The sequence below is a fragment of the Lichenostomus cassidix genome, chromosome 28 (genome assembly GCF_008360975.1).
Source record: "Lichenostomus cassidix isolate B80296 chromosome 28, HeHo_3.0, whole genome shotgun sequence".
NCBI classification, from domain to species: Eukaryota; Metazoa; Chordata; class Aves; order Passeriformes; family Meliphagidae; genus Lichenostomus; species Lichenostomus cassidix.
The window spans coordinates 5,727,757-5,755,360 of NC_139508.1; the positions used below are offsets into that span (position 1 = coordinate 5,727,757).

Here is a 27,604-nt window from a genome sequence, read left to right on the forward strand (position 1 = left end):
GGCCTGGTTGATTAAATGCCTCTTCCTGGGGATGCTCTGGCTACAAGCTCTGCATACCTATTGTGCCTGTGGGTCCCATCACGGCTGCATCTGGAGTCAGAACTCTGTCCCACGCTCCAGAGCAGCGGGAAGAAGAGCAGATTTGGTCGGAAGGATGCATGGCTGCAGCCTTTCCTCTGAGCCTTCACCCAAATCCCTGTGCTGGACTAGGCCTGGGCTGCTTGGCTGGGAGGGAGTCATGGGGCTCTGGGCCAGGGGAGCCTGAGCATGTTCCACTCAGTGGGGAGCAGAGCAGCACCTGCATGGGTGTCACACAGGGCTACCAGCCTCAAACAGGTGACAGTTCAGCCCCACTGCTCATTCCCCGTGATGTTGGGGTGCCCCTTGTCTCAGCCCATGGTAAACAAACACCCCGCCTTGGCCATACAGCTCCTGAGCCAGTTCTGACTGACCACTCTGTGGGACAACAGTGTCCAGCATGTAGCAGTGAGGGAGGTCCCAGCTGACGGCAGCCCCTGTGCAACAGCAGAGCCCTGGCACTGTTGTGACTCTGCCCATGGCTTGGAGCCTCCCTAGGGGACAGGACCTGCAGGGGGGATGGCCAGGACAGAGGGCAGGGGATGTCTGGGGGGAGGGGAGCCTGTGGTCAGTGGTAATAGTGGGGGTCAGCTCTCCAGCACTCCGAGAACTTCCGCAGGACTCGCTGCTTCAAGCGCATCCTCCTGGAAAGCTGATGTGACTGGCTCATCTCATGGGCCTTCAGCTTGGCATAGTAGTCAGAAAACTTGTTGTAGAGGATGGAGATGGGCATGCCGTTGAGGATGATGCCAAAGGAGATGCAGACAAATGCCACCATTCTGCCAAGTATGGTGTCAGGCACAGTGTCTCCATAGCCCACAGTGGATAGGCTGACCTGTGCAAGGACAGGAAAGGATAAAATCCCACGGGAGCCAGCCCAACAGACCCTGCCGGCTGGTGCTGGAACTCACTCCCTCCCTCCCCCCACTGTGTGGAACCACTTGTCCCCTGTGACCAGTGCCAGACCAGGACGGCAGCCAGCTAAACTATCCCCTCTTACGAGCCTGCACGTTTAGGGCTCCACTGTCCAAGCTGTGTCCAGCAGCCCTGGAGAGCCCAGGGAAAGGGCTGGTTGAGCCTCAGAAGCAGAGATCAGAGGGCAGACCCTGCTCCCTCCCTGCTTTGTGTGTGTCTCTTCAAAGGCAGGTGGACACCCCCGAGCTGAGCCTTCCCCAGCAGTCTGCTAGAGCTTCCTTCCCCCTTCAGAGCTGTGGCTCCAGAGCTTCCTGGCTGTGAGCTGTTTGGTCCCAGAGGAACAAAGCTTCCTGGAGCCTCCTTCCAAGGGAAACAGAGGCATTGCTTGGGAATGAACCACGTTTAGTGACTGGGGAGCAGGGCTATGGGACAGGGTGAGAGCTGAGGCAGAGAGGTTTGGGCTCAGCAGGGAGCTGTGCTCCCAAGAACAGGCTCAGCATGGGATGTTGAAATGCTTGAACCTGATGATGTTGCAGAAGTGATTTTGCCCTTCCTCAAGGAGGGATAAATTTGAAGCAGATAGCCTTTGGTGGCCAAGGGGGACTATAACAGGAGAAGTGATGTCTGGGATCATTTTATCTCTAAATCAAAATGCCCTCATAACCCCTGTCTCTCAAGTGCTTTACCTCCCCATCTCGGAGGTAATCCCAGGTTTATTATAGTGCTCAGCAGCTGGCTCCTGGCACAAGCACGGCAGCAAACGAGCAGCACACCTCAGTCTGTGTCTTCTCTCAGGACATGGGCTGAGGCACAGTGTGACCATGGGTCTCACATGCAGCTCTGGGTTCCCCATCTCAGACCCACAAACTCTTGTGCATCTTTAGCTCAGCACAGCTGCAATGCTGCTCAGGCCTCAGGCTGTCCAGGGTGGCTGTCCCCATGCCCAGAGGCTGCATCCACCCAACACCAGGGTCCCATGACAGACAAAGCCTGGGCTGAGTCACATCCCCCTTGTTCAACTCCAGCCTGGAGGTTCCCAGGCCACCACTTCTGTCCCACCATTCCACCCCAGCACCACCTTCTGAGCCTCTGAGCTTAGTCCAAACCTCTGATTTCTTTTCTCAGAAAATGCAGGGCTCTGGGTTTCCCAGTTACTGAGCCGGTGGGAAGGCTGGGCCCTTCCTGCCTCCTGGCCAGCAGCACTGGTGAATTCCCCGAGCACCAGGGCAGCCCCTACCCATGGATCCTCCCCCAGCCTTCTGGAAGAAGCTGGTCACACCTTACCGCTGCCCACCACCACGCACAGGGGATACTGGTGAAATCGGTGCCAGGGACATCGTGTTCCACTGAGTGTATCAGAGCGGAGAAGGTGAAGACCCCCATGGCAATGAAGAGGAGGAGGCAGCAAACCTGCTGGTAGCACTGGCGCATGGTGAAACTGAAGGCGCGGAGGCCGGTGGAGTGACGTGCCAGCTTGAGGATGCGGAAAATTCTCATGAGCTTGATGAGCTTGAGGACTTTGCCCAGCTTGCTCACGTTCTCCACCTTGTGCAGCTCCTCATGGTAATGCATGTCTCCTTCATCCAGATTTTCAAAGAGGATCTGGATGTAGAAGGGCAGGATGGCCACCAGGTCTATTGCATTAAATGCTGCCCGCAGAAAGTTCTTGAAGCTGGAGGAGGATATGAGCCGCATGAGGTATTCAGAGGTGAAGAAGATGGCACAGATCATCTCCATCTGCTCCATCCACATCTTCCCTGTCTTGTTTTTCATCTCCTCCACTGTGCTCAGTGTCATGCCCACAATGGAGATAAGCACAAAGAAGCTTGACATAACAGCAATGATCTTGGCTGGGACAGAAGAGTATGGGTTCTCAATGAGGTTCCAGACCATCTTCCGAAACTGACCGAGAAATTTGCCATCAAACTGCTCCCCTGACTCCAAGGGCTCCAGTTCTGCCTCCAGCTCCTTCTCTATTTTCAGGTACTCACTGAGTTCATCTTGCTTTTCCTCAAACAGGATTCGGCAGCAGCGTTGGGAGTATTTCAGATGGATTCCCCAGTACTCAATTTCCTCCACAAAGTTACTGGGGCACATCTCATCCATCACCCACAGGACCCCACTGCGGTAGAAGTGGAAGATGTAGTGGAAAATTGAAGGATCTCTATCAAAGAAGTACTCATTCTTCTGCACCAAGTAGTCATCACAGAGCTGCAGCTTCTTCACAGGGTCTGTATAGAGGGCCAGCTTCCCAAGCCGCGTGATGGGATACTGGGCCAGTACCTTGCAAGCTATCTGGAACAATTTGCCACCCACATTAATGTTGAGCAGGTACTTGTTCCTTTGAATGGGAGTCTGGCTCTTCTCCTGGTTTCCATCTGCCACATTCTGCATGGAGCTCCATTGCCTTACCAGGCTGTCCTGGGCAAATGGGATGTGGGATTCCTCTTCCTCTGGGGTTCGGCAGCGGCCCCAGTGATCCCCTATCTTCAGGCTGGCCGAGAGACTCGCACGCCTAGTCCACTGCTGCCTCATGGTGACTGGCCTTCTGAAGCGGTGACTCCTGTTACGGGCTGTGGGACAGCAGCTCTGGCTTCATGGGGATGTTCCCACCAGGCACTCACTGACTGGGATGAGTGCTGCAAGCCTGGGGCAGTGGCTGCCTGAGGGGCACAGCTGTGTCCTGGCACCACGTGGCACCTGCCGGGGTCCCAAAGCCGATTGCTGATCAGATTGGGGTTTGCATCGCAGGAGTCGGAGGCAGCCAAGCGCCCGCTCCTTAAGACACTAATGAGATTGAGGCACTAGTCCTTTATGTAAGAAGCTATTTCCAGCTCTGCACTTCTCTTTTCCCTTATTCTGTTCTTATTAGCTGTTTGCGTTTGCCGCATGCTACCGGTTTCCTGGAAGGACATCCATGACAGCAAACTGGAAACAGCATGAACGTGCTTCAATTTACCCTCCCTTGATGGCACAGGAAGGTGCAGACACGCAGGATTTGTACTGGCTTTGTACCCCCACACCAGATGCTGCTCTTGGCACCAGCCCTTCATTAATTGCTAATGCAGCTGCCTCGGCTCTGTCAGCTGTCATAGCCAGGGAAGGGAGATGGTCATGACCTCCCAGCTCATCCCTCAAGTCCCACAGCACAGATTGAGAGGGGATGAGGTGAAGGAACCACCTCTGCCTCTACACAGTGCCTAGACAGATCCTCTGTGGGACACAAGCTGCTCCTGTGCCATCACATCAGCCTTCCGCCCCACGACTCCCACAGGCAGGGGCAGTAACAGGGAACAGGACACTGGAAATGCAAGTAGGCAGTAAAAGTTCCTCTAAACTACTGGAACTGAAAAGGAGGAAATAATTCTTTGGATTTGCAAGTGAAAGGGAAACCAGTATTAAACAGGCTGATCTTTGAGGTCTTATCCTGGAATAGGACCCTACTTCAATGTGTAAAACATTACACTGATCTCCAGGAACTGGTCCTATTAAATACAGAGACATGGAGCAAAAAGATGCTCCTGGCCTGAAAAGCAGCTTGGGCTCCACTACAATTGAAGTCTTTGAGCCCAGGGATTAGAACAACAAAAACACTTCTGGCACCAGAGGAAGGGAAAATGCTGTCAGAAACACAGCCCCAAGTTTTGGCACAAGATCCGTAAAATGTGTTTCTTTCAACCCTGAAGCACAAGGCTCAGGGAGCCGTAAGCAAAGCCTGCGCGGTCTTGTGAGTTTGCCCCAGGGCCTCACTCCCCATTGCACAGAGCCAGGGCTCTGCCCTGTGCCAAGCCGGGCTCAGCTTGGCAGCTGCAGCTTGGAGGATGATCTGGGACTGACTGGTGACAACTGACCTTGGCCACATGGCCCTCCCAGCACCAGCGTTTCAACTGGCCCCAGCTCAGCCCTGTCCTGCTGGAACTCCTGGAGTTCTTCCTGCCCTGCAGCACTCCCTGCTCCGTGCTCTGCTCTGACAAAGAAGGGACAAATTCAGGCAGTTTTTCCACCTTGCTCTTGGCTGCGCTCCCCACTTGTCCCTGATTCAGCAGTAGCACCTCTGGTGCTACTGTGGCATCTGTTCCTCCTGTCCCCACCCTCTCTGTTTGCTTTGCTCCTGTATTTCATTCTCTCTGCTCCAGCTGGTGTGCTGGAGTCACATCCACCCCAGGCAGGCACAGCAGCACTAGCTTCCCTGTATTACCCCACGCCAGCCCACCCACCACAAATACTCTTTCCCGGGATAGAGTACATCACCCAAAGGTGATGCAGGCCCTGGCCTTCCAGGGCTACTACAGAATCCAAGCAAATGCACAAATCCAGGAAAAATAAAAACTCCAGAACTTGTTAATTTCACATTCTTTATTTTCCTGTGTCAGCCACCACAGCTATCTCCACCTGTCCCTATGGAAAGGGTTGTATGTGCCCTGCAAATGACTCCTTGGTACTAAAAATAGCAGCCCTGGAATAACTCAGGACTTCATACTACATATAGAAGTATCTCCCGTGGGGTATGGCAACACTCACACGCTATCCAGGAGCAGAAGACTTCTGCTCCAAGGCTGATGACTGGTGTCTCCTTGGCAAGCCAAGTTCCCACCTTCAAGGCACAGAGGTCAGCAGCCAAGGCAGCAGCTTGGCGCACTTAGTGAACACTTGTGCAATGTGCACGTGGCCAATGCTGAACCAGAGGCACTAGGCACTAATCTGTCCCTGCACCGTCAGTTCTGAGAGGTGCACAGCACTGAATCCTTTGACTGGGGCTCCACGTGCCACACAGATATCTCACCCAAGATGTGACTTATTTCCAGGGACACCTCCATTAGACCAAGATGCTCAGAGCCCTGTCCAGCTTGGCCCCCGGGATGGGGCAGCCACAGTTGTTCTGGGCAACCTGTGCCCAGAACCACCCTCAACATAAAACCCTCTTTCCCTTGTGTCCCACCTAAGCCCACCCTCTGTCAGTTTGTAACTGTGCTCCTTGTCTTTACAGGCCTTGGTGAAAAGCCCCTCTCCATCTTTCTTACAATCCCTGTTTAGACATGGGCAAAACACAACAAGGCTCCCCAGAGCTGTTTCTTCTCCAGGATTTGCCATAACAAAGGTGCATGACCTTGCACTTGACCTTATCAAACTTCTTGAGGTTCCTGTGAGCCTGAAGGTCCCTCTGGATGACATCCCCCTCCCCCAACTGCACTCCTCAGCCTGGTCTCAATTCTCAGACTGGCTGAGGGTCCACTTGATCCCACTCTACACACCACTGATGAGAATGTGGAATAGCACTGGTCCCAGTACGGACCCTCAAGATATACCACCCATGTCAAAACAGTTTTAAGGAAGACACCATTAAGAGTGTTTAAAGGAGCCCCACGCAGCATTCAGCACTGCAGCAGGCAGAGCAGGTCTGCCAAGGGTGGAGATGTTTGTGGAAGGGAGTGTGAGAGGAGCTGCCTGCCCAGGGCCGAGGAACTGCATGTCCCACGGGGGCTTGGGTGACAGTACAGCAAAGACAGAGCAACTGTCACCCCCGTGGTGGGACTGTCACTAAAAGCCTTCTGTGCACGGGACTGAGCAGCATCAAACAGTAGAGCAAACGTGGAGTATTTCTCTGATCTGTGCAGCCAGTGAGTGCCTATGGAAATGGATGAGAAAGCTCCTGCTCCCTGATAAAATCCTGGGGGAAGAATGGGGCGGATGAAAAAAAGCTCTTGGCTGGAAGTGGAAGGAAACAGTTGAACAGCACCTGGCATTTCAAGGAGACAAATATCTTCGGATCCAAGGCCACACTGGTGGGCATCAGCATTAACAACTGCCACCCAGAACAATGAAGACATTTCTACCACCTTTGGGAGGGCTGATGTCGTGTGCTATTTCTGGAGCCAAGGTAGTCCCACAATCTAAGACCCATTTCCAAAGGGAGCATCCTCTTGGTATTCCAGTGTAACAACCCAGATTTGAAAGCTGATGTCCAATTCAGTCAGGCTCTGTGGTGAGCAGGAGACAGAACAGGCTAGTCTCACCTTACCACCTTGGGATAAGGATCCCTGTTACAAAGACAGAAAAACACCTGGTTATTGACAGTCCTTTAGAAAAAAAAAGCTGGTTTGACTTCAATTTATGCAAAGTGGAGGAAAAAATCCCACACTAGAAGATCAGTATCTTAGCAGGACTGCTCCATGTCCTTGGCAGCAGGGAGTAAAAGGGAGAGTTCTGCTGCTTCAGGGCAGTCTGAAACCCCATGCACCTGGTTGGCAAGTATCAGGGAAGCTGGGAAAACCTACCCCCGAAGGAGAAAGCTCTAGAAGCCAGAAACACAGGGCAAGAAGGACTTTCTCCCTCAGGCACAGGGAGCATATAGGATGCAAAACACTTACCCTTCAGGGCAAGGAGCCTGTCTGGCTCTTGTCAGGCATCAGCTGTTCCCTGGATGCTTTTTCACGACTGAAGGTGTCAGATCTGCTTTTTGCTTTGGACAGACCCCATACAGCAACAGAACCTGCAGCTACCAGGATGCTCAGGAGCCCTGGAGAGGAGAGTGCACAAGCAGAGACCCACTCACTGCCCTTGTCTTGGCATTGGGACTGAGCTCTGCTGCTCACCACCATGAACCAACAGCCAGAGATGAGCAGTGTCCCTCGAGGGCAAGGGACAGACGAAAGGTGAATTAGAGCAATTGCATGGAATGGCCTTTCCAAAGACACAGCACATATAAGGCAGAGCAGTAATTAAGCTGTGGTGTCAGGCCTTCCTCATGCCCTCCCAGCCCAGCAAAAGCAGCTACTGATACAGGTGTGGAATTGACCCCATCAGGATACTCAAGTTACAGCCCAAGGCAGGTAGGTCCAAGACCATGTGCAGCACTCTGAGTCTCACATACCTGCAACGATCAAGCTCCACGTGTAACCTTGACTCTTCGATGGCACAGAGACCTCAGGCTCAGGTGTAGCTGAAGCCTCTGTGAGGAAAGACAGACAAGTCCATGAGGCTTCCAACTCACCTTATGGTCAGCACTCAAAGCAGTCTTCAGTCCACACCTGGCTGAGTTCCCAGCTCACCTCAAGAGCACCAAGAGGCCTTTTTTAATTTAAGCAAAATCTTATCTGTGGCTACTGTGATTAACCCACACTGGAGGGAAAAAAATGTCCTACTGGAAATGCGTAACAGGGAAAGCTGGGAAATTTCCCAGCTGGAGCTGGAACTGCAGCGTCTCAGACTGTCCTCGTGGCACAGAGAAGCCACAGGTACTACCAAAATGCAGCTCTTCTCCTCACCTGCCAACTGAACTGGTGCAGGCATCAAATCCAAACCCAATATTTCACACCTGCAGTAATCCCCCCTCCTCTCCACACCCTTGGAAGACCTCGGGTAAGGGTTTTCCAGAATTGCTCTTCCAAGCACGCAAGAGAGCCAATGGGTCTGACAAAGGACGTTCGAGAGCCAAGCAGCAGGTACATACAGTGCTGGGGTGCAGGCACAACCAGACAAAGCCCAGACACTGGGTCTGCAGCTCCGGGCGAGCCCGGATGGCCCAGAACTTCCTCCACATCCTCTTCCCTTCAGCCTGCCCATTCCCCAGAGATCAGAGAAGCTCGGGAGGTGGACAGGTTCCAGTGTCCAGGCTCGTTTGAAGAGAGCTGCTGGGAACTGTATGTTCTGGAAAAAGGAAGAAACTACCTGAAAGGCGCTTCCCGAGAGAGCCCTGGAAGGCGTCAGCGCCGTCCCCACCAGAGGAAGTTGAAGGTGGGGGTCTCCCATAGCGCTTCCTCCACCCACAGTGACCCGCGGTGACCGCAGCTGCCCCGGATCGGCCAGAGACGGCGGGGAGCAAAGGCTTCGGTCCGGTCTGCCGCCCCCGCCCCCAGCCCTCCCCTGCCCGCACCGCGCGCCCCCGTACCTGCGCTGCCGGCGGGCGACACCGCCAAGCTCCTCGGCGGGGTCACCCCGGGGCCGCCGGGACTCGGCTCCGTCGCGGTCGGCGTCCCGCAGTCCCGCTCGTCCCCGCCGTCCTCGCAGTCGGGGTGGCCGTCGCAGAGCCACCCCCCAGGGAAGCAGACGGCGCCGGGCGCGCACTGGAACTGGTCCGGGAGGCAGCGGGACGGGGCGGCTGCGGGAGGACGAGCCCGTGAGGGGAGCTCGGGGGGGAGGGGGGGGGGGGGGGGCAACGGGAGAGAGCCCCCCGAACCTAGGGCGAGGGGATCCTGCGCTCAGGGCGCACAAGGGCTCCAGCCAATGAGAGCGAAGGGCGTGCACGGGGAACCAATGGGCACCACCCGCCCGGCCGCTCCCCCAGCTCACCGTTGCCTGGCGGGAGCGGCAGCACCAGCGGCAGCAGCACCGGCAGCAGCACCAGGAGCCCAGGCGGCAGCAGCCGCGGCCCGGCCATGCCGCGGGCCTGCACCAGAGGGACTCGCGGGGGCCGCTGCCCCGCTACAAACGCAGAGCGCGGAGGAAGAGCGCGTGCGCTGGGGCCCCTCCTCCACCAGTGGAGTGCTCCGGGGGGCGGGGCGCGGGCACGCGCCCTTGAGGAGGCCCCGCCCCGAAGCGAGAGAGGAGTGAGCGGCGCCTCAGCGCGGTGTCACGTGAGCGGAGGGAGGGAACCGCCCCCGAGCCCGGGCAGCTTAGCTCGAACGGCGCTCCCGAGAGCATCGCGGCCGGCTCCGCAATCTGTCTGTTCCAGCGTCTCTCGGAGACAGCGCACGGAGCTGCCATTGCCCGGCTGAGACCCTTCCAAGCTTCAGGTACAGCCGCACTCTCCCGCAGTTCCCTGGAAATCCATCAGCACCGCAGTCAGCAGTGACCTTCTGTCTCTGGGGATGGGCTGGACACTGCTCAGCTGGACCAAGCAGGGTGCGGTCACATCAGGACACTGGCACTGGTGGGGAAAGTGCCACAGGCAGCTGAACTTTTCTTGCAGAACCTGGGCACAGGGGGAAGCCCTGTGAGCAAGGCTGTGCTTTCCCCAGCTCTGCTCTTCACTGACTGGCTACAGCTCACAAATCCCCCTGTGCTGTGTCCCTACTCTACCAACCAAACCTTACACTAGTATTAAAGAGAAGTAACTTGAATAAATCAAATAAAATAGACGAAATGGGGGGTGGTATTTACAGCTTTATATACATTTATTAGTCAGACATCAGCTCCCTGCAGCAGCCCTGGAGCCACATCCAGCACAGCCTCCCCATCAGAGCTGCTCTGGAACCACCTGTGCTCATCACGCAGCTTCAGCTCTCTCCCAGCTCACAAGTAGGGCTCATCCTTGGAAATCTCCCACTTCCTAAGTGGTGGTCCTGGTGTCACTGGCTTTTTCCCTGCTGTTGTCACTGCAGCACCTGAACTGGGGTAAAGAAAGAAAGAGAGAGAAGAGGCTTTAGTAACACACTGGAAATCACACTTGGATTTAATCAGAAGTCCAGGTTGCAGAGTCGTGCCGGAGGGGCTTGCTAATCAGTCCCAGAATGGTTTGGACTGGGTGGGACTTGAAAGCCCATCTTTTTCTAGCACTCCTGCCATGGGCAAGAACACCTTGCCCTATCCCCGGTTGCTCCAAGCCCTGTCCAACCTGGCCTTGGACACTTCCAGGGATCCAGGACCAGACACAGATGTTCTGGGCAACCTGTGCCAGGGCCTCCCCACCCTCACAGGGAAGAATCCCTTCCCAATATCCCATCTAACCCTGCCCTCTAGCACGGGGAAGCCATTCCCCCTTGTCCTGGCACTCCATCCCTTCTCCTGAGTACCTCTCCAGCTCTCTTGGAGCCCCTTTAGGCACTAGAAGAGACTCTAAGGTCTCCCCATACCCTTCTGTTCCCCAGGATGAACATCCCCAGCTCTCCCAGCCTGCTTCCAGAGCAGAGGGGTTCCAGCCATCAGAGCATCTCTGTGGACTCCTCTGGAATCATTGCAACAAGTCCTTTCTTGGAGGCCCCAGAGCTGAACACGGATGCTCCAGGTGGGGGTCTCACCAAAGCAGAGTAAGTGAACTTCTTCCCATCTCACTTATTTGCAAGGAAATACACACAAGTAATCAGCTCCACATTCTTCTGGCAATCCGGGTAATTCCCCACTGCTGCTGGGCGCGTTCTGCGTTACTGGTGTCAATCTGAGCTGACCCCGCTCCGCGGCGGCAGCGGTGTAGCACCGCCCGCGTCACACCTACCTGCCGGTCTGTGTCCCCGCAGGCAGGGTTCTCTGCGCCGCCGCCACCACCACGGGCGGCAGCGACTCCCGGCGCCCGTCCCGGCTGCAGTAATAGTTATCGGCGAATTTGTGGCTGGGGCCCACCGGAAGCCGCGGGGGCGGCTGGGTCCTAGGCAGAGAACGACCCGAGCGTCAGCGGCGGGGCCGGGATGGGAGCGACTCAGCGCTCCGCCCGCCGCCCGGCCCGGCCCCGGCACCTCTTAGCGATCTCTTCGTAGCGCAACTGCAGCTTCGCCTGGAGGTCCCGCTGCAAGGCAAGGCCCGAGCGGCTCAGACGGGGCTGCCGCCCTGCGCCGAGGGCTCCGCGGAGCCGGGGGTGCAGCGCAGCGCCCCACGGGACAGAGGGACCCCGAGCCCGGGGTTGTTCTTACCCCCGCCAGGAAGTTGCGGAGCCGCTGGATCACACGAGTCGCCGTCGCCATCTTGCCCGCTGTGAAGGGCAGGGGTGCGGGGGGAGCGGGGGCCACGCGCGCGGCATGCTGGGTCTCGCGAGATTTGGCTCTATATAAATCGGCGCTGCGCATGCCCGCCCCTTTCCGCGACCCGGAGCCGCCATGGACACGAGCCGCGTGCAGCCCATCAAGTTGGCCAGGGTGGGTATGGGGGCCGGGCCGGGCCGGGCCGGGCTGCGCTGCGCTAGGCCGCAGCAGCGCGCTGATCCTCCAGTCTGTCTCCGCAGGTCACCAAGGTGCTGGGCCGGACCGGTTCCCAGGGGCAGTGCACTCAGGTGAGCAGGCCGGGCCGGGGCGGGCGTGATGCCGTGGGCTGGGCCAGGCCTGGCTGACGCGGTCCCGCCGTCCCACCCCGCAGGTGCGCGTGGAGTTCATGGATGACACGAGCCGCTCTATCATCCGCAACGTGAAGGGGCCGGTGCGTGAGGGCGACGTTCTCACCCTGCTGGAGTCGGAGCGCGAGGCCCGGCGGCTGCGCTGAGCGGGACCCGGGGCTGCGCCTGCTGCCGGATCTTCCATCGCGGGATGGAGTCTGGCGCAGCTCAGTTGGCCGTGGGGCTAGGGTGGGGAGGAACGTGGCGGCTGTGTCACTGCAATAAAGGGTTTTTCCAGTAGCCCCTTGCCTGGGTTTCACTCACTGAGTGCCTGACTGCTCTGGTTTGTCTCACACCTGAGCACCTGCCGCTTTCTTCGGGTTCAGTAGCAGTACGCCCTGCTTGTTACACATAATATAGTCATTGTCGTATCGCTGAGTTATTGCATCTTTAGTGATTTGTCTCAACAAAAATAATTCAATTTTGATTACAGTAGCCTTAATCCTGACCTTCAAGCAATTTTCTTTATGCGATGGTGAAGTGGCACTGGAAACTTACTGGACCTCAGTGGAAATTAATCCGCAAGTTAAAATTCAAGCTTGGTACCAGCCTGTTGCTTCTGTCTGTCCTCAGTGAATGCTGCTATAAATACACCTATTTGCTGTCCTTCCTGGCAGTCACTCGCAGAGAGCAAGTGCTTGTCACTCCTCTTTGATTTATTGACCCCTCCATCTCACTTTCTTTGGCTTTCCCTTCCTCCACAAAATCAGTTAGCAAGATGTATTGTTTTAAAATATTACATAAATCAAAAGTAAGGCTGAAAAGTTTAGAATGAGCATGAAAACTGCTGGATCGAGGGCATGTTTTTAAGGACTGGTATTTTCCATCTGCTTATAGAGTGGTCCAGGTTTGTGGTGTGTTTGAGCAGACTCAGATCTGCAGCCTCTCGTGTGGTCTCTGGATGGGAGTGTTTTTTGTCTGCAGTGTCCCAAGCTTGACTGAGGCAGTTCAGTGGCAGGTGTGACTGAGGATTTGGGTGTCCTAAAGCTGAACAGAGCCCTGCTGGGACGAATGTGCAAATTGCTGAACTGGAGCAGGCAGCAAGGATTGTTGTAGGGGCTAATGTTAGAGTGATTGTGGGATTTTTCCTTCCTGCTGGTTTTAGTTGTGCCCTGGGTAGCTCATGGGCAGCATGAGATGCATGGAGTTTGTGCCACAGAGAAAGCCCTTGTCAATGTGTTTGTGCTGTTGCTTGATGTTGTGATTCTTTGGGGGTGTTCCAGTTTCAGAGCATAGTGCAAGGCTGCGTTCCCTGGCTCGTGTGATGCAGCAGAGCTCAGAACTGGTCATGAGTGCCTGAAGTCCCCTTGGAGTTCAGTTCTGTGGCTGCTATTTATTCCCTTATAGCTTCAGCTGTGACCCGAGAGTGTCAGGCCCCTGCTGGCCCTGACTGCTGGGTGACTGGCTTTAAGCCAGTAAGAGTGGCTTAAAGAGCTATATCCCTTCTGGAGTACCCCTGTGGGGTCAGCCTGGTCCCTAAACACATGAGGGAGGCAATATGCATCCTCACACTTGGTCTGGTGATTGGCCTTTAATGATGTAGTGCAATATCAGCACTACAGAGAACCAGAGGTGGTGAAGGGCTGCATCTGGTCCTGCATCCAGCTTGGTCATGCAGAATGAAATAGGAAAAGACACCACTGCATCTGCCTGGGACGCTTCAGCAGAGAGAAAACCAGACTGAGGGATGCAGCCAGTGCATAAATGTGGAGTGAATGACTTGGAATGTGGGGGCACCTGCTGTGGTCAGGGGCTGTGCCTCTGCCGCAGCTCTTGCAGGGTATGTTGTGAGCCAGACAAGGAGGCAGGAGGCTGTGCTGATGTGTTTGTAATATTTCAAAATAACTTTAAATTTTATTTATATCTTAAAAATAAACATCAGTATTAAAATACCAGTAAACAGAGTAGTGTGTTAAGAAGCGGCAGTGAGCACTGTGTATTAACTCCAGTGCAAAGCTGAGAGCAAGTTTCTGGGGAGGGTTGTGGGGTTCCCCAGCTCAGAATGGCACAGACCAGGCCAGGCAGGGGCAGAAGTGGTTGTGAGACTGGGCCAAGGAGCATGAATGGGGGGTGCAACACATTACCTTTATGAAGAGCTCAGAGCAGAGCTGCCTTCCCATGCAAAACCCTTTTTCCTCCTGGTCCTTGTCCTTACCTTGTTTCCCACCCCACACAGTACTCACACACTTGCACAGACATATGTTCTCTGACATACGTGTTCTCCTCTGCAGGCTCTACCTGTGTGCTCTGAGCTCTTCTGGCCCATGTGTTTTTCCTGGCACTGTCCTCAGCTGCTCTCCTCTCTTTTGTGATGCAAAGTGGGCAGAGAGGGACTCAGCTGTGCGCTCTGGCTGTCTGCACACTCTGTGGGACCTGTTAACTGGGGAAATGTTTAAGAGGTAATTGGTCTCTTTCCCTTGGGAGAAGGACCTGCTCCCCATGTGGGTTATCAGTTAGGCAGGCTCAGTCCCCAAAGGCATCCTTGGCCCTCAGCCCCTTTTGTCATTTGGCCGCAACCCCAACTGCTCAGAGGTTTTGCTCCCATTGAGCAAATTAAATCTGGAGCGATTTCATGTTGAACTTCATCCTTTGGCCACGCAATATAATTTTTTTGCTTTGTGTGCATGTGCTAGAAAAGAGGAAGAAAATCAGATTTCAGCCAGGAAAGGAAATGCCATAAAAGAAGGGCAAGTATTTGAGTCTGGAAACGGTCCCAGCCCCTGTCCAAGGCAGCATTCCCTCTCCCATGTCCATGTTACTGGCACTGCTGCCTTCTCAGAGCTGCCAGAGCACAAACCAGGTGCTGTTTCTGCTGGGTTGGTTCTCTGCTGTACCTTCTTGCAGAGGGCTCAGAGGTGGCACAGCTCCAGTGGTCATGGCAGGGAGTAGAGGGGATTGGGTGGCTTGTGCTCCCTGTGCGTCGCACCCTTAGGTCACTTGGCTCCTATCAGCTGGTGCAGTGAGGTGGCCGTGCGTGGGCTGCATCCAGTGGAGGATATGGGCGAGGGAGGCCCAGGGATGGTGCTTGTGACGGGACTAAAGCTGCAGAGAGTGGTTCGGCACAGAGGGGTGGCTGGCGAGGGGATGTGAATCACAGCCCAGTGCTGATCGTGGCCCCTGGATGGATCCCAAGGTCACTCTAATTTGGTTTCTTTGGACTTCCAGGGCTCTTTGTGGCTGTCGGTGACGTCCCCTGCTGCAGAGAGAGTTACCAGAGCCCCCTCAGTGACCCCTGGTCAGAACCAGCAGGGCTGTTCTGAGCAAGTGGCACCTGAAATGCTTTGCTCTTGCTGCTGCAGCTCCTTCCTAGAGACTCATCTGTGTCATAACCCTTTCCCCTCCCATAGGGCCATCTGCCCACCTGTGGCAGGAGCCGGGGGAGTGCTGTGGTACTCACGGGTGGCTGTGCCTTGATGCCATTGAGGTGGGCGTAGAGGAGCGTGGCAATGTCACTGTGACCGGCCTCCTGCGCTATGGCAACAGCATTGTTACCATCCTAGAAAGGAAGGGTGAGCATGTGGAAAGGCATCTGGGGACAGGATGTAGCATGGGCTGCCCAGGCCCAGTGGAGAGCCTTACACTGTCCACGATGGAGATGTCACAGGTGGGCTGGGCCAGCAGCAGCTTCACGGTCTCCACACGGCCATGCTCGCAGGCACACATCAGCGCAGTTGAGCCCTCCTCGTCCTGCAGGTTCGCGTCGGCCCCGCAGGCAAGCAGGGCTTCCACCATCTCCTGCCGCCCATGGCTGACAGCCAACATCAGCGCTGTCTGGCCAGCCTGCAAGGAAGGGACACTGCCAGGACACCCCTGCCCCTGCTGTGCTACCCACTCGTCCCCCCACCACAGGACCACTGCTGAGACAGCCCTGCTGCCAGGCAGGAAGAGATGGTGATGCCCTCCCAATGCACCAACACCTCCAGGTTTTGGAGCAACTGTTGCGCCCTTGGAAGGGCTGCATGTGGCTCTGGCAGCTGCTTGGGGGTGGGAGTAGAGGGTCAGGATGTGGTGGCCCCCAGCCCGCACCAACCTGGCTGGCCTTGGCATTGACATTGCCCATGCTGAAGAGCCTCCTGACCACATTCATATCCTCCTCCTGCTCGACGGCTGCCAGCGCTGCCAGCATGAGGGCGGTGTACCCAGCTTTGTTCTGGTGGTCCACATTACAGATCCCTGCAAGGGTGGGCAGAGGGGTTCAGGATGCTGCAGGGCTGGTGGGAGACATGGACCAAACCACGTGCCTGGCTCCCCCTCACAGCCCTGTGCAGGGTGCTGTGAGCCATCCCACAGGCACAGAACTGCTGATGGATCTCCCCCATCAAATCTGGGCTCCCAAACAGACTGGGGTGACTGCCCACCCCCACACCTATGAATGGACACAGCCCAGGGCAGCTCTCCTTCCCCCTCTGCTGCCAACGCCTTCCCTCTGTGCTGGCATGGTCAGGACATGACCTAGGGTACAGTGGGATGGTGGCCAGGGGATGTTTCCGGGGGTGGGGGCACTGACCCGTGTCCAGCAGCAGCCGCACGATGTGGAAGTTGGAGTGGGAGACACTGTAGTGCAGGGCTGTGTTGCCATTCCCATCTGCCAGGTTCACCACGTGGGCCAGAAGTGCCGGTGAGACCTCAGCAAAGGCCAGGAGGTGGTTAGCGACTGTGTCAGGGACGGACGACTTTTGGCTGGACAGACGGAACCACTCCTGAAGGACCAGGCTGCTGCTGGTGAGCTGTGGGCAGAGAGGGACTGAGCTCCCCCTAAGTCTGCACATGGCCCCACACCCTGGCACTCACCCCCTGCTGTCAGCCTGGGTGAGGGGGAGCAGAACCCCTGCCTCAGAGGGGGTGGATGAAGGCAGGACCCTGAACTGCCCAAACGCATGCTGGGCATGGCCTGAGCTGAGTCCACATGGGTTTTGGGACAAACCTGGGACAAACCCTGGAGCAAAGGGCTGTATTCTGGGGGAAGGTGCTGAACCAGGCTTTGCTGGCCCCTCTCTGGGTAGGGCTAATTCTGGGGGATGTCAGCAGGGGCTGTGTGAACCATCCCACCCCAGCATCCCACTCACCACCTCTTTGCTCTTGGCAGCACCGGGGTGGCCCAGGTGGGTCTTGACAATGAGGCAGGCCTCCCTCATCCTGGGGCTCAGCTCAAACCTGTGGAGAGCACAAGGATGTCTGCAGCGTGGAGCTGCATCATCCCACTAAACCCGTGGGGTGGGGCACCCTAACTTCCCCTGCAGAACTCCCCAGAATGCAATCTCCAGAGCGGTGGCTGCACCCTTGCTGCTTCAGCCTCTGCAAACCTCCACAGAAAGAAGCCTTATACAGACATGCTTGGGCACCATTCACCTCTTCTTAGGCCAAATTTTTTTCTTTTGTTGAAAAATGCCATTGAAGGCTGTTGTTTTTTTTCCCCCCTCCAAACTATCTGCTGCAGCAAAGAGGCATCTGGGGCCTCATCCTTTCCTTAACAGACCCAAGAAACTGGAAGGACTGTTTCCTGCTGAATGGTCTCTGGAGGAGCTGAATGTGTATTTCCCATTGGCTGCACTGAAGCTGGGGCAGATGTCCCGAGCTGGCTGGGCCAGTACCATGGCTCCCAGCTGCACAGGGCCAGGGACCAGGGAGCCTTCCCCCCTGGCACTTACTTTTCCTTCACCTCAGGGGGCTCCAGCAGGGTCACATCAGTCCTGTCGCATTCCAGTCTGGGCTCACATCTGCCTTCCCTGGCCTCTTCCTCTGAGGTTTCGGTGTCTCCCTGCTCTGAACTGTCAGAGCTGTCGGCAGAAGCCTTCTCAGAGGAGCTGTTGCCTTCTTCCTCTTCCTCACTGGATGTGCTCTCATACCTGCACAGAGGGAGAATGTTCAGTGGCAACACAGCACCAGCCTGGCCCCCTTCACGCCCTGGCACTGGTCCCAGCCCAGGACAGGGATGCAGGGGACCAGGATTGGCTCACTGGGGTGGCAGGAGCCCCTCAGCACATACTCCCCGTTCAGCACGCCCACAAACTGCAGGCTCTTCTTGCTGCTCTCAGCCTTGCTCTGAGGAGGACCATCTCGCTTCTTCATGATAGACTTCAGGGCTCCTAAAGGAAAAGAGATGAATGTCAAGGGCCAGTGTGCAAGAATCATAGAATTTAAGAATCACAGAATGGCCTGGGTTAGAGGAGACCTTAAAGATCATCTCATTCCAACTCCACTGCCATGGTCAGGGACACCTTCCACTAGACCAGGTTGCTCAGAGCTCCATCCAGCCTGGCCTTAAACACTTCTAGGAATGGGGCATCCACAACTTCTCTGGGTAACCTGTGCCAAGGCCTCACCACTTCACAGTAGAGAATTTTTCCTAATATCTAATCTAACCCTACTGTCATTTTGAAACCACTCCCCCTTGTCCTGTCACTACATGCTTTTGTAAACAGTTTCTCCCTAGGGCTAGCCAAGCACCCCAAAGCCACCAGACCCCCAGGCAGGCATGGAAGGGACATGGGCAGCTGCTGGGGCACAGGTAGCGTTGGTCCTGCAGGCAGTGTCCTCTGCAGGGCCATCCTCTCCCTTCTTGCAGGAACATTCCAACCCAGACCCTGGCATCATCCCTGGTGACACTCACCGGCTGCAGGGCTTGGGGCAGCTCCACTGTCCCGCACTGGGGATGGGTCCTGGTTGCTGTGTGTTGTCTCCAGCACAGCTGGGCCGGGGGCTGGGCTGTCTGGGCACATCCCCCCTGTTGCTCCTGTGCCTGGCACTGAGGGGCTGCTCAGGCCAGGCTCCATCACCTTGCCCGCACCATGCTCCTTCTCTTCTCCTCTCACAACAATGCTGCTCACATCGGTCTGGCTGCCCTTGTCATTGCAGCTGGCAGCCGAATCGGGTCCGACTGCCACGTCTCGCCCATCAGGACGGCAGCTCACCGCAACGCAGGAGGTCGGGGGACAGCACTCCACACCTGCCTCCGCTGTCTCTGGGGGGTTGCCAGCTGCCCGGCTCTGTGTTGCTACCACAGCCTCCACCAATGCCTCAGCTACCTGCGGCTTAGCCATCACCTCCTTGTCCACCTGCCCATGGGGTCGCCGGGCGCACACCTCCAGCCGCAGCTCCTCCAGCTCCCGTGTGGCCTCCTGCAGGTGCCCCTCCATCAGTGTGATCACTTCTTTCTGGTGCCCCACTGTCTGCTGCAGCATCTCCATCTCCCGCTCTGCCTCAGTGGCTAGCCCCAGCGAAGACTCCAGCACCCAGACAGCCACGTCCTTGTGTCCCCGTGTGCCGCCGTCTGGTGCATCCCCACTCTCTTGCTGTGACCGGTAGTAGAAGACAGCGTCTGTCATGGCCCGGTCCTCACCCACTGCCACGGAGCGGCACGGCCTCTCAGCCACCCTAGGGCTCCTGCCTGGCCAAGCCCTGACGCCCCGCTCCGGCACAGCCAGCTTCTCTGTCAGCTTCCTCAGCTCTGCAATTTTGCTCATTCGCCCCTTCACTGGCTCCACTTCACTCTCTGGCCCCGTTTGGGGCAACCCTTCACCCCCTGCCTCAGAGTTAGGGGGGTGGTACAATGCCTCGCCATGCTCTGCCGACAGCTTCTCCAGAAGTTTCGCCTTCTCCCTCTTCAACTCGCAGATCTGCATCTCCAAGAGGGGGATGGTTTTCACCTGCTCCTCCAGGTCCCGAAGCTGCCGCAGGGCTGCAGCCATCTGCTCCCGGACGTGCTGCAGCGGGGCCGTACTGAGCCCAGCGGCCGGAGTGCTGCGCCCCGAGCTGCCAGGGCTCATTCGGCCCCAGCCCACCTGGCCCTCGGCACCCACTGGCACCCAGTGGGGCAGCTGGCTCAGGGCGCCCGGCGGGCCACTGCAAGAGGGACTGCCAATATCCTGCAAATTGCCCTGCTCCTGCTCCAGCCTCCTGCTTGTCTCCAGCAAGGTCTTCTCCACCCGTGGGTTTCGCACAGAGCACTTGAGGGTGGGAGGTGGGAGCAGCCGTACTGGTGGCAGCGAGATGGGGTGTGAGGTTGGCTTGCTTGCAGGCTCCGGGGGTGCCTGGCTGTGCAGGGACAGCAGCACCGCAGTCCTGCCATCCTCGCTGGCCGTGGAGGTGAGGGATTCAGTGGAGGTCCAGGCACTGGTGTGGCTACTGGGGCTGCGCAGGGTGCTGGGTGGTAGCCGGGACCCTTTTGCCCTTCGAGGCAGTGGCACTTTCTTGAGCGTTTGGCCACTTTCAATGTCATCGACATATTTCAGGAAATCAAGGTCCAATAGGAAGCCATAGGGGGTTTCCACGGAATATGAGCTCTTCTCTCCATCGTCCTGGTCCCGGTACAAGAACGGGCCCCCAAGATCTGCAACAGGAGCAGGGATGGTTAGGCAGGGACCTGGTGGAGACAGGACAGCTTTTCCAACTAGGTTATACTGGAATTTGCAGCCTCCAGGCTCCTTCCATCCCCTCCATAATGTGGGTTGTGTCTGTCTCCAGCACCCTAGGTGTCATAGCATGTCACAGGGCACCTACTCCATGTCAGAGTTGGTGCTGGAGTGAGAAACTCCATTGGGATGTGACCGGACAGCTCAGCCCTGCCACCCCCCTCACACTCCTTCCACTGTTACTACCTGGTGACAACCCTGGTCTCTTTACCTGGGAGGTTCTGGTTCAGGGGTGCCGGCTGAGCCATCTTCTCCCCAGAATGCTGCTGACCAGGGGACCATTAACCTGCAACAACAATGAGGCCAAATCCAGCCAAACCCTGTGACCCCAGGGCTGGTGAGCCCCAGGCAGCCACACAGCCCAGCCTCCCACCTGTGGAGAGCCCTGTGGCTGCGCCCCACCATCCACCAGGTCCCCTGGCATTCCCCAGTCCAGGGCTGACACTGGAGCTGGCAGCTGGGTGAGTGCGGTGCTGCCTGTGGAGCTGGGATTGTTTGTACATTTAAGGAATGCTCTGCAGCCATGCTGCCAGCTCCAAGGGTCACGAGTTGGAGCTTGGCCATACAGTGGGAGCAGGCCAAGAAAAAATGAGGCTGAAACCTGTATAGGTGCAATACTCAGCATGAAGTTTGCTTTGGATAAAGATAAGCGATGCTTTGGCAAAACCATGTGACTGCGGGGAGCTGTCAGCACCCATCAGTGCTGTGTGTGATGTCCATTCTCACCACTCAGGGTGCCCCATGATGCCTCAGGGGTGTTGTGTAGGGCCGATGACCCCCAAGAGGGACCAGACTGCTTTTCCCTGTCAATAAAGTGGAATATGGCAGAGGGGAATGAAATGGGAGCCTGGTTTTCCCAGGAGCCAGGCATGGACACGCTGGAGGAGAGCCAACAGGATACAACTGTGGTCCAGAGGTGCCACCAGCTGCGACCATTGAGCTGGGACCTGCTGCAACATCTGGCAGTGCTGGGACCCAGGTGTGAAGAGCTCCTAGCAGGAGCAGGATGGGACAACAGGTCCCTGGGAGCACCCAATGCTGCTGCGCATCGCATCAGGGTCCCTGGGCAGTGGGGACACAGTGGGCCTGGGGGCCCATGGGGCACAGGTGGTCATGGGGCTGAGCAGCTGCTAGTGGGCAAAGCATTTGTCACTGGTCTATTTTCAGAAGAAAGCAGGGGAGGAGGAATGCCGCAGAGGAAGGGCAGCTTGGGCACTGCCCTCAGGGAAGCTGAGGCTCAGTGCTGCCCAGGGAATGGCACAGGATCTGGCCTTGGCTGCCCAGAAACACCCACATCAATCCCCAGATACCCAGCCCCTCACACACATCACTCATACCAATGCTGCAGCCACTCCCGGGCCCCAGCAATGTGGCCGCAAGTCCTCGGCTTGCCCCGACCGCATGGAGCCAGCAAAGCAGCTGTGGCAGCGCCAGGCCAGGCTCGGGCTGGGCACTGCAGTGGCCTCTCACCCCCAGCCCAGCGCATGGGGTTGGGGGTTGAGTCCAACTGGTCAGAGATAAGCACTTCCCACAAGTCACCAGTACGGATTCTGGGGCTCTCCCACTCCTCTACCAACCCATCCACAGCTGATTCACATCCCAACTTCCACCTCCCTCAGGACTATCCTAGCTTCAGGCTGGCACCCATTCCACTCTCCTGGGAGCGTCCCAGCTCCATGCTGGCATCCACCATTCCCGTGCCGGTGGCTTTGTGCCCAAGACACATCCCTCACCTAATCCCTCCCACCCTGGGAAGTGTTCAGCATCCTCCTTCACACGGCCCTTGCTGCAGGTAATTAAACTCTGCTGGGGCCAGGACAAACTTCCCACTGGGCTCCATGCATGTTGTAAATCAAACGAGGAAGAGAGAGCAACAGGAGCCAGAGCCAGCGGGTGCGTTTCCTCAGGGGGAAGTGGCCGGCAGCTCCCTTCCGCTGCCCGGCTGGGTATTGTCCTGCCTGGGGACAGGAAAAGCCTCTTCGGCCAAGGCCTGGAGGCCTCCCACACGACTCCAGCAGCAAAGGTGCCCTTTGCACCAGCACTGTACTGCTGTCCCCTCCACTGAGCCAGGGACAGGCTGCTCGTCACCTGCCACCTCCTATGGCCCCTTCAAGCAACATCAGCAGCTGCATCCTGAATGTGGGGGACATCCTCCCACTGCTCCTGGCCCCTATTTCTTTTGCTCTGTCAGGATGGGCTGAATCCAGGGCATTCACCAAGCTCCAAAAACAGGTGATGGGACCTGCCAGCTTCCAACCACATTCAAATGGCCCCAGGGACCCCATGATGTTCAAACCCTCATTGGAGAGCCTGTGAGGTGCAAACTGTCCCTGGGCTGGGGAAGATGCATGGGGTTAGATTGGTGCAGTGGGGGCAGATGATCCCAGTGTGTAGCAGGTTGGCTCCCCACACCTGCAGCCCAGCCACCATCAGCACCAGCCAGACCTGGATGCCACAACCATGGCACCACACAGAGCAGCCACTCTTCACCTGGGCTGAAGTCTCGGCAGGGTCCATTGTACCAGCCACTTTGGTGCCAAAGGCTGATTTTCAGCAGCTTTAGGTGCTCCCTTGGGCACTGGTGATGGTTGCTGAAGGGGCTGGGTACATGGACCCCTGGAGGGGGGGCTCTACATGATCCCAGCTCCCTTTGGGAGCAATGAAAGTGTTGTTCCTAGACCTGGTGTTTTGACAGAAAAGCAGGATGGTAAAAGCAAAGCACTGGTGGGGAGGCTTGGCAGCAAGGAGGAAGAGGAGGAAGATGTGCACGGACCCAACCACCCCCATGGAGCTGGGGCTACACTTTGCCCTGGACTTGCACCTGTATTTTCCCCTCGTGCTGTTGTACCAATGCCAACATGGGAAACTTGGAGCCAAAACTGGAGCTGCTCCACTCAATTACAGTAAGAAGTCATGTCAGGGATGGGGGAGGGTGGGCACCTTGGCACAGCCCAGGTACCACCTCATGCCCCAGCTCCAGGTGCAGGCAGCCTCCTGGGACCCCTGGCCTCATAGTCCAACGGGTGATTTCCCCTCGGGGTTTCCAAGCTCCTGAACTGGCAGAGGAGAGGTCTGGGGGAGCTGTTCCTAAAGCTTAAGACCTTTGGGCCCTTTCCCTCTCCAGGGGCACAGCTGTAGCAGCCCTTGGCTCGGCTCAACCGTGTGCTGCAGTGCAGCCTGAGCTGCTCCACTGGTGGGGCTGGGGCTGGACACGGGCAAGGCTCTCCCTAGTGCTCCTCCTGAGCCAAAATACTGAGGTCACGAAGAATGTGAGGACAGAGTCCAGAGCAGCCCTGGCCAGTGCAACTTGATTTATCTCAGCCAGGCACGCTTCCCTCGTAGCTCTGTGCAGGCGATAAGCCCTGAAGCTTGGAAATGAGGCTGTTCCAAAGTTAAAGGGAAACTACTGAGCAAGCACATGGCTTCTTCCACTGCCAGCAACCTGCCGGCATTCGGGCTCCTCACACACAGCCAGCTGCCACATGTGCCTGTCACCTGCAGTGTCACCCGCCAGCACGGTGGCTGGGTGCAGCAGGAGGTATCCAGGGCTCATGACACCTTCCTGTCCTCTGCTGCAGGGGCTGTACGGGAGGGCCTCTACCTATTTGCCCAGGCCACCTTGGCCAGCCTGTCTATGCTGGAGCTGCTCCTGGAGGAGCCGGATCCAGGTGGGTGGGTGCACAGTGCTGACCCAGGGAGAGAAAGGGAAATGCTTCCATCATCTCAACAGCCTAATTTCAGGGTTGGACTGTTATTTCTGGAGTTGTCGTCATCGATGGCCCAGTTGACTGGGAGGCCAAAGGGGCTGCCCAGGCTCTGTACCCGCTCCAGCCCCTGAGGGACCTCCCTGAGTTCACACACGACCTGGATAACAGGCATAGAGTCCACACACAGACTTACCCACGTGGGGATCAGCTCTACCTGTCCCCTCACACCTATAGCGCTATAGGGTGTGACAGCTTCTCTAGAGAATATCAACCCCTTTCCTCGCACCCTCACCACAGCTGCCCACCAGCACCTTTCACCAACACTTCTCGATTCCCTCGGGGCTGCTGACAACACATGAGATCAGCAGCGATGGCCTGGGCCCGTCCTGCTCTGAGGAGGGGCCCTGAGATGAAATGCTTGAATTTACACCCGGGATGCCCAGGCGCAGCCCGGGTACAGACACAGCACTGTGCACAACCCTGTGGTGGGTTCTCCATGTGCACGCGGCAGCATCCCAAAAAACTCCGCAGCACCCCTGTGCCCTTCAGCATCCCAGAGGGACCTGCAGCAACCTGGGGTGCCATATCACAGCCTCAGCACTGTGGGCCCCAGCACTCGGGGAACCCACAGCACCCCCAACCCGAATAGGTTCCCAGGATCCCAGGAAGTCCCCAGAACGCCCAGCCCGCCAAGTCCGTGGGAGTCCACCAGCCTTCCCAACCTTACGGGTTCCTGGCACCCCTGGGGGACCCCAGCACCCCTGGGTGCCCGCAGCACCTTCCAGGCACCTGTACATCGGGGCGACAGCCCGTCCCCAGTCCAGGGGACTCCCGGGGAACCCCCGCCGCCGCCAGCTGGAGGAGGGGAGTCCCAACCCGGCCCCGGCCCCACTCCCCTCCCGCTCCCACCGCCGGGGCCGCTCGGGCGGAGCCCCCGGGGCGGCGAAAGCCGGGGCCGCCCCATCCCGCCGTGATCCCGTCGGCGGCGGCGTCCGCGGGGGCTCCAGCGCAGCCCCTCGGGGGGCCCCGGGCGGCGGCGGGTGCGGGGCCCTGAGGGGGCCGCCACCGGGACAAGCCCCCGCCCCGCCGCCACCGGACCCGCCCGTCCCGTCCCGCCCGGTCCCCGCCGCCCCTCACCGTGCCGCCGGACTCCTGGGCTGCAGCCGGGCCACAGCTCCGGGCCCGGGACTCTCGGGCTGCTCCGCGGCACCGGGCAGCGCTGCCCGCCGCAGCCCCGGGCCGAGGGCGGGAGCGGGAGCGGGAGAGGCCGGGGCGGGGCGGGGGCGGGGGCGGGCGGGAACCGGCCCCGGGCCCGACGGGACGTGTACCGCCCCCGGCCGCTCGCCCCGCGGCATCCCCGCTAGCCCCCTCTCCGCGTGGAAGGGGATATCGCTGTCCCCGTGGCTGCCCGCCGTGGGATGTGCCCCGTCCCGGTCACCTGGGGATAGGGGTCTCCCCGACCTTTGTCACCCCCAGGTCCGCTATCCTGATTGCCCTGGAGATGGGGTGCGCTTACTCCGGTCACCCTGTAGTCGGGATTCTCCCTAACCTGTCCACCTCGGGAGTGGTCACTCTGCAGAAAGGGGGATCCCCTGCCCACATCACCCGATGCTGGGGTATCCTCTGCCCTGAGCTCAACCCTGTTGCTAGCCGGGGCCCGGCGGGTGGCTGGGGTCCCGCTCCCTGTCCCACCGTGCTCCCCCCAGCACAGCCGCCCCCTGCACCTCTTGCCCTCGTCCTACCCACGGCTGGGAGCCGTGTGCCTCTGGCCCTGACTGGGCTCCCCAGGCCTGGCCCCGCTGGGTTCCTGGCAGCCCTCCCTGTCCCAGCAAACAGCAGCGGCTGTTTGTCTCCTTTTCTTGCCAGCTTTCTTCCCCGCCTGCTTCCTGTGCTGGTCGCTCAGCCACGAGCTGTGGGCTCTCCCCCATCCCGTAATAACCCCAGTCATTCTCCCCCTTCAGTGGTTGCCCTCACTAACTGTTCCAGACCCTTTCGGCACTGAAACGCTCAGCAAGGATTTTTACTTCTTTTTCTTTCCTTTTCAGCTCTGAACCTTGCAGGTATTTTTCCATGTCTGGCTCTTCTGTAACACTACTCACGGGAAGAGCAGGAGAAACAAGATGTGCTTCCTGATGTCCCTCCCAGCTACTGGCTGGCAGTTTGGGGACTTCCTGAGAAAGGGTTTGCATCCGGATGGAAGTACCTTAATAGCTCTGATGAATCTACCTCCACTGACAGACCTTGTCCCTCTCCAATCTATTTGCATAGTTGGCCTCCCCAGCATCCTGTGGTAATGAACTTGGTGATTTCACGCCCTCATTCAGTCTCCAAAGCAGGTCTGGAATAGCACCACTCTTGCTGATTCACTAACTGCTTGGTGAAGAAATTGGTTGGGTCCTCCGTACCATGCAGCTTTACCTTCTCAATCCAGGTCAGGAATGGTGAAGTCTGGCATGGCAAGCCAAGTCCCACCGGTGCCCACCTGTCAGCTGCGCTGCAGAGCTCATGCCTTGCATCCTGGCTCAGAGCTTCATGATGGGCCCATGTCCAGGTCCCTCACTCCTGCTCTGGGACATCTGACAGAAATGTTACCCACCTCCAGGCAGCAATTCTAGTTTCCTCCTTGCAAAGGGAAAAAAACAACAAAGAAGGAGTTGAGGAAACATGAGCTTGGGAAAGTGATGTCACCGTAGCTTTGTGGGTGCCAGATCCCCACACAACTGCTGCCACCCCAGCACTGGGACTGAGCTATGGAAGAGTGGGGAGACTTCAAACCACCTAGCACCACCAAAGAAATACAGCGCTGGGGCTGCCTGAATGTGGTGCTGGACCACAAAACTGTGTCAGCTCAGAGGTATTTCCAGGCTGAGACTCCCCAGCAGCCTTTGCACAAGGGGGATTGCATTGTTCCCTGCAGGGATCAGACTCTTCTGGCTCTAAGTTCTGGTCACTGAGAAGAATCAAACCCAAGGAACAGCCCTTGTTTCCAATATTCATTCTTTTCTGCAGAAACGATGTGGGGCTCAAATATGAGGCTGTGCCCAGAGAACTCACATGGACTGGTTGATACCCACAGCCCATGCAAATCCCATTTGCATCCAGGAGCAGATCACATGGAGCAAAGTGCTTCTGAAGCCTTAGCTGGCAACTAGCATGGTGGCTTCACCGCAGGCCAGGGACGCCAAGCCAGGACCGGTCCGAGCTGTGGCACCTGCCTGCCCAGGCTGGTGGTGCCAGGCAGGTGTAGCTGAACCCAGGTTTGGGGGCCCATGGCAGCAGCTGCACCCACACCTGCGCCAAGGTCTAGGTTAAGCAAAGTGTAGCTGTGAGGTTGCAGGTGTCAGGGCTGGTGCCTGCGTGAGCGAAAGATGCACAGATGCTCAGTCTAAGAAAGACTACTGGTAAGGACCAGGGACTTCCACAGTCTGGGACCAAGCTCTTGTATTCAGCATCTCTCCCAAACCCTGCAGGGAGGG

The 27,604-nt window shown here is 57.6% G+C and overlaps 5 protein-coding genes across 7 annotated transcripts; 1 reads left to right on the forward strand and 4 right to left on the reverse strand.

Annotated features, from left to right (window-relative positions):
- Positions 1–646: 646 nt before the first annotated feature.
- Positions 647–3,528, reverse strand: LOC146426344 (potassium voltage-gated channel subfamily V member 2-like). Its single transcript, XM_085040714.1, has 2 exons — positions 2,278–3,528; positions 647–913 (listed from the first exon to the last, which is right to left on the reverse strand). Exons 1-2 carry the CDS (start codon positions 3,526–3,528, stop codon positions 647–649), a joined length of 1,518 nt encoding a protein of 505 aa, XP_084896840.1.
- A 1,803-nt stretch (positions 3,529–5,331) lies between these two features.
- On the reverse strand, positions 5,332–9,486 carry CD320 (CD320 molecule). The gene is made up of 5 exons (XM_085040650.1): positions 9,283–9,486; positions 8,882–9,091; positions 7,865–7,942; positions 7,362–7,510; positions 5,332–7,031 (listed from the first exon to the last, which is right to left on the reverse strand). The coding sequence occupies exons 1-4, from the start codon at positions 9,368–9,370 to the stop codon at positions 7,365–7,367; spliced, it is 522 nt and encodes a 173-aa protein (XP_084896776.1). The 5' UTR covers positions 9,371–9,486; the 3' UTR covers positions 5,332–7,031; positions 7,362–7,364.
- Positions 9,487–10,087: 601 nt separating this feature from the next.
- NDUFA7 (NADH:ubiquinone oxidoreductase subunit A7) lies at positions 10,088–11,708 on the reverse strand. 2 transcript variants are annotated; one of them, XM_085040648.1, is made up of 4 exons: positions 11,556–11,708; positions 11,382–11,431; positions 11,144–11,293; positions 10,088–10,316 (listed from the first exon to the last, which is right to left on the reverse strand). In XM_085040648.1, the coding sequence occupies exons 1-4, from the start codon at positions 11,706–11,708 to the stop codon at positions 10,262–10,264; spliced, it is 408 nt and encodes a 135-aa protein (XP_084896774.1). In that variant the 3' UTR covers positions 10,088–10,261. The 2 variants fall into 2 exon arrangements, with proteins under 2 accessions (XP_084896774.1, XP_084896772.1); XM_085040646.1 differs by having other exon boundaries at positions 10,088–10,321.
- On the forward strand, positions 11,678–12,250 carry RPS28 (ribosomal protein S28). The gene is made up of 3 exons (XM_085040649.1): positions 11,678–11,777; positions 11,864–11,911; positions 11,995–12,250. Exons 1-3 carry the CDS (start codon positions 11,739–11,741, stop codon positions 12,115–12,117), a joined length of 210 nt encoding a protein of 69 aa, XP_084896775.1. The 5' UTR covers positions 11,678–11,738; the 3' UTR covers positions 12,118–12,250.
- A 1,578-nt stretch (positions 12,251–13,828) lies between these two features.
- Positions 13,829–25,405, reverse strand: KANK3 (KN motif and ankyrin repeat domains 3). 2 transcript variants are annotated; one of them, XM_085040645.1, is made up of 11 exons: positions 25,266–25,405; positions 20,633–20,707; positions 18,621–20,339; positions 17,997–18,096; positions 17,659–17,856; positions 17,077–17,164; positions 16,518–16,737; positions 16,041–16,183; positions 15,590–15,790; positions 15,408–15,506; positions 13,829–15,203 (listed from the first exon to the last, which is right to left on the reverse strand). In XM_085040645.1, exons 2-11 carry the CDS (start codon positions 20,667–20,669, stop codon positions 15,150–15,152), a joined length of 2,859 nt encoding a protein of 952 aa, XP_084896771.1. In that variant the 5' UTR covers positions 20,670–20,707; positions 25,266–25,405; the 3' UTR covers positions 13,829–15,149. The 2 variants fall into 2 exon arrangements, with proteins under 2 accessions (XP_084896771.1, XP_084896770.1); XM_085040644.1 differs by having other exon boundaries at positions 13,829–15,206; positions 25,266–25,404.
- Between the last annotated feature and the right edge of the window lie 2,199 nt (positions 25,406–27,604).